General features: G+C 32.3%; 1 protein-coding gene across 9 annotated transcripts in view; it reads left to right on the top strand.

Moving 5' to 3' along the window:
- The window catches only part of CUNH4orf47 (chromosome unknown C4orf47 homolog), a 21,725-nt gene that overhangs the window by 12,140 nt on the left and 6,489 nt on the right, over positions 1–3,096 (top strand). For all 9 annotated transcript variants that reach the window (XM_010619764.2, XM_019206847.2, XM_010619759.2 and 6 more), the window contains one exon: positions 1,757–1,936. In XM_010619764.2, coding sequence (XP_010618066.1) covers positions 1,757–1,936 — 180 coding nt within the window. The remainder of the gene's footprint in view (positions 1–1,756; positions 1,937–3,096) is intronic.

The raw sequence follows: 3,096 nt of genomic DNA, 5'->3' as shown, positions 1-3,096 counted from the left end.
CCCTTGTCCCTGCCCTCCCTTCCCCCTCCTCCCCTCCCCCTTTACAAACTTAATTTCCATTTTTTCATTTTCTCCTATTTTTTTTTCTTTCCGTTACTACCTTTCTCCTACCCTTCCCACTTTCCCTACACCTTTAGCCCCTTTCTTCCTATTTCACATTGCCAATTATCTCATTAGGATCTTATGTACTATTATAGTTTTCACACCAGAGAAACTATTCGGTATTTACACATGTGTGATGCCTGTCTTACTTTTGTTGTCCAGAATTGCTTTTTATATTCTAGATCTCTTCTGTTTCCAAATGAATTTTAGGATTGTTTTCTCTAGTTCTGTGAGGTATGCTATTAGTATTTTTATTGGGATTGCATTCAATCAGTATAGGAGTTTGGAAGTATGTCCACTGTAACTATTTTCATTCTGCCTATTCAGGAACAAGAGATATTGTCTTTGATCTTTTTCAGAATACTGTAATTTTCAATGTAAAGGTCTTTTACTTCTTTTGTTAGATTGATTCCTAAGTATTTTATTTCTTTTCAAGCCACTGTGAAAGGTGTTGTTTCCTGAATTTCTCTCTGATTGAATTTGTTATTTGTGTAGAGGGATGGTATAAATTTTTGGGTGTTGATTTTGTATCTTGCTATATTGCTCAATTTGATTACTAAATGTAGAAGTCTTTTGGTGGAGTTTTTGGGGTCTTCTATGTAGAGTATCATATCTTCCACAAATAATGATGTTTCTAGGACTGTATTGAATAGGAGTAGTGTTAGTGGGAATCCTTATTCCTGATTCTAGAGTGAAAACTTTCAGTTTTTGATCAGTTAGTTTGTCAGAGATGGCTTTTATCAGTTTGAAATAAAGACCTTCTATTCTAATTTTCTGTATTTTTTAAATTTTCAGAACACAAAAATCTAATACTTCATATTTACATTTTTGAATCTATATTTCACAGTATGAAATTTTGTGCTACTTTATTAACATCTAGCATTTTTTTCTACTTACCTTGTCCCTTACTAATAATTGTAATTTAAGGGGAAAAGAACCTCTGTTTTCCTGGATTACCAGGGAGCTAAAATATTATAATATAAAAATAGTATATTGTAAAAAAGTATTCTTTATTCTTAGATGTAAAAACTGGCATTTATTGAGGGCCTACTGTGTACCAGGTACTTTATGTACATAATGCCATTTAATCTTTACAAAACTCTCTGGAAAGGGGCAATATCCTCATTTATAGTTGAAGAAGATGTGACACTAAAAGGGTAAGTAACTTTCCAAATTCCTCAAAAAATGCTAAAAATCAGGAAGGAACCTGGGTTTCAACTAGAGACCAATCTTTTATTTTACTACATCATATTTCCCACATAATTAATATTGATTTGTTCAGGTGACAGTTCTGCTTCATATACATTTACATCTAAAATGAAGAGTTAGAGTTATATGTGTTTATAAGTAGGGATGTCTTTTTTCATCACAAAACAAAACATAGTAAAGGCTTGTTTTAGCAAGTATATCCAACAGTATGCATTAAAGTATATTTGCCTATGTATCTATTTGGATGTATTTTGTGTGTGTGTATTGGGGGGTGGGTGTGGCTAGGAGTTGAACCCAAGGTCTCACATAGAGTTGACAAATTATCTACCACTGAGGTACACCCAGCCCTGAATTTATGTATGAAAATTTAAAAGGCGATTTGACTTTAAGTCATTGCCAATCTGTATAATTTATGCTATATAACTTCAAACACTTTAATTTACAGAAAGCAAGTGAACAACATCGTCGTTTACTGAAAGGGACACCTTTCAAGTTAAATCTTTATCCAAGGGAATATTTTGACACTAATCCTTATTTCTCTGATAAACCTTTACCTCCAATTAAAATTGAAGAGAAGAAAAAAGTACTTCCAAATCCTTTCAAACCCTCTTCTCCTGGTAAAAAGGTAAGTTAAACATTTTATTTTATTTTTTTAAGGCAAGGTCTCACTATGTATTGCAGGCTGACCTTCACCTCACTCTGTAGCCCAGCCTGGCCTCAAACTTGCAGTGATCCTCCTGCCTTTGCCTCCCAAGTGCTGGGATTACAGGTGTGCACTACCATGCCCAGCTAGAAATTTTAGGATAATAAAATAAGCATTATAAAGAAATACTACCTTTTGCTGTGACATTACTTTATCACCTATTTGAATAATGAACTTTTCTTTGTGTACATGCCAAGAATCATGAAACCCAGTTTTACCAAATTATATAAAGCCATAAAACTAGCTAATATAAGGGATAAAGAGCTAATAATGAAATAGTTACAAATCACTTCAAATGTATTTGAATTTAAAGTAAATTTTTGAAATGACTCTTTGGTCTTGAGGCCTAGGTTTTTTTATTTTTATTTATTTATTTTTTGGTATTGGGGATTGAACTCGGGTCCTTGCACTTGCAAGGCAGGCCACTGAACTGCTGAGCTAAATCCCTGGCCCAGCCTAGGGTTTTTTAAACCATAAAAAACCTAACCATCTGTAATTATTGAAATGGTGACTAAAACTATCTCCCTGCTCCAGAAATTTACAATCACTAAAAATAAAAATAAAAATAAAAATACTCTGACAGTTTAGAAACTTTTCTTTCTTTCTGTGAATTACCCATTCATTTTCTCTGTTGATTTTCTTTTGGGATATTTTGATTTTTCTAATTGACTTGCAAAATCTGTTCACATATTAAGGATACTGTTCTTTTGTCAACTTTATTGAAATGTATTCTTCTAGTCCATTGGATCTTTGACTTTGGTTATGCCATTTTGTGTTATTCAGAAATCTGGTAATTTTATAGTGTCAAATTTATCAATTCTTGTGTTGAAGTTTATATCATTTTTAAAATGGCTTTACTACTAATATCAGAATAATATGCCTTCTTGATTTCTCATATTAGCCTTATACTTTTCCTTTTAAATCTTTAAATGTGTTATACCTTAAAGAGTGAGGTAAGGGTTCAGCTTTCACATTTTTCAAAAGGTAGTTTTGAAGTCATGATGATACTTAGCATGATGGAAATGTTTTGTATCTTGATTGTAGTGGTAGTTTCAAGGATATGTATATATGTGTGTATATAT

The sequence above is a fragment of the Fukomys damarensis genome, unplaced genomic scaffold, assembly GCF_012274545.1.
Source record: "Fukomys damarensis isolate Sample0158 unplaced genomic scaffold, DMR_v1.0_HiC HiC_scaffold_18, whole genome shotgun sequence".
NCBI classification, from domain to species: domain Eukaryota; kingdom Metazoa; phylum Chordata; class Mammalia; order Rodentia; family Bathyergidae; genus Fukomys; species Fukomys damarensis.
This window is presented reverse-complemented; position numbering and strand designations above follow the sequence as displayed.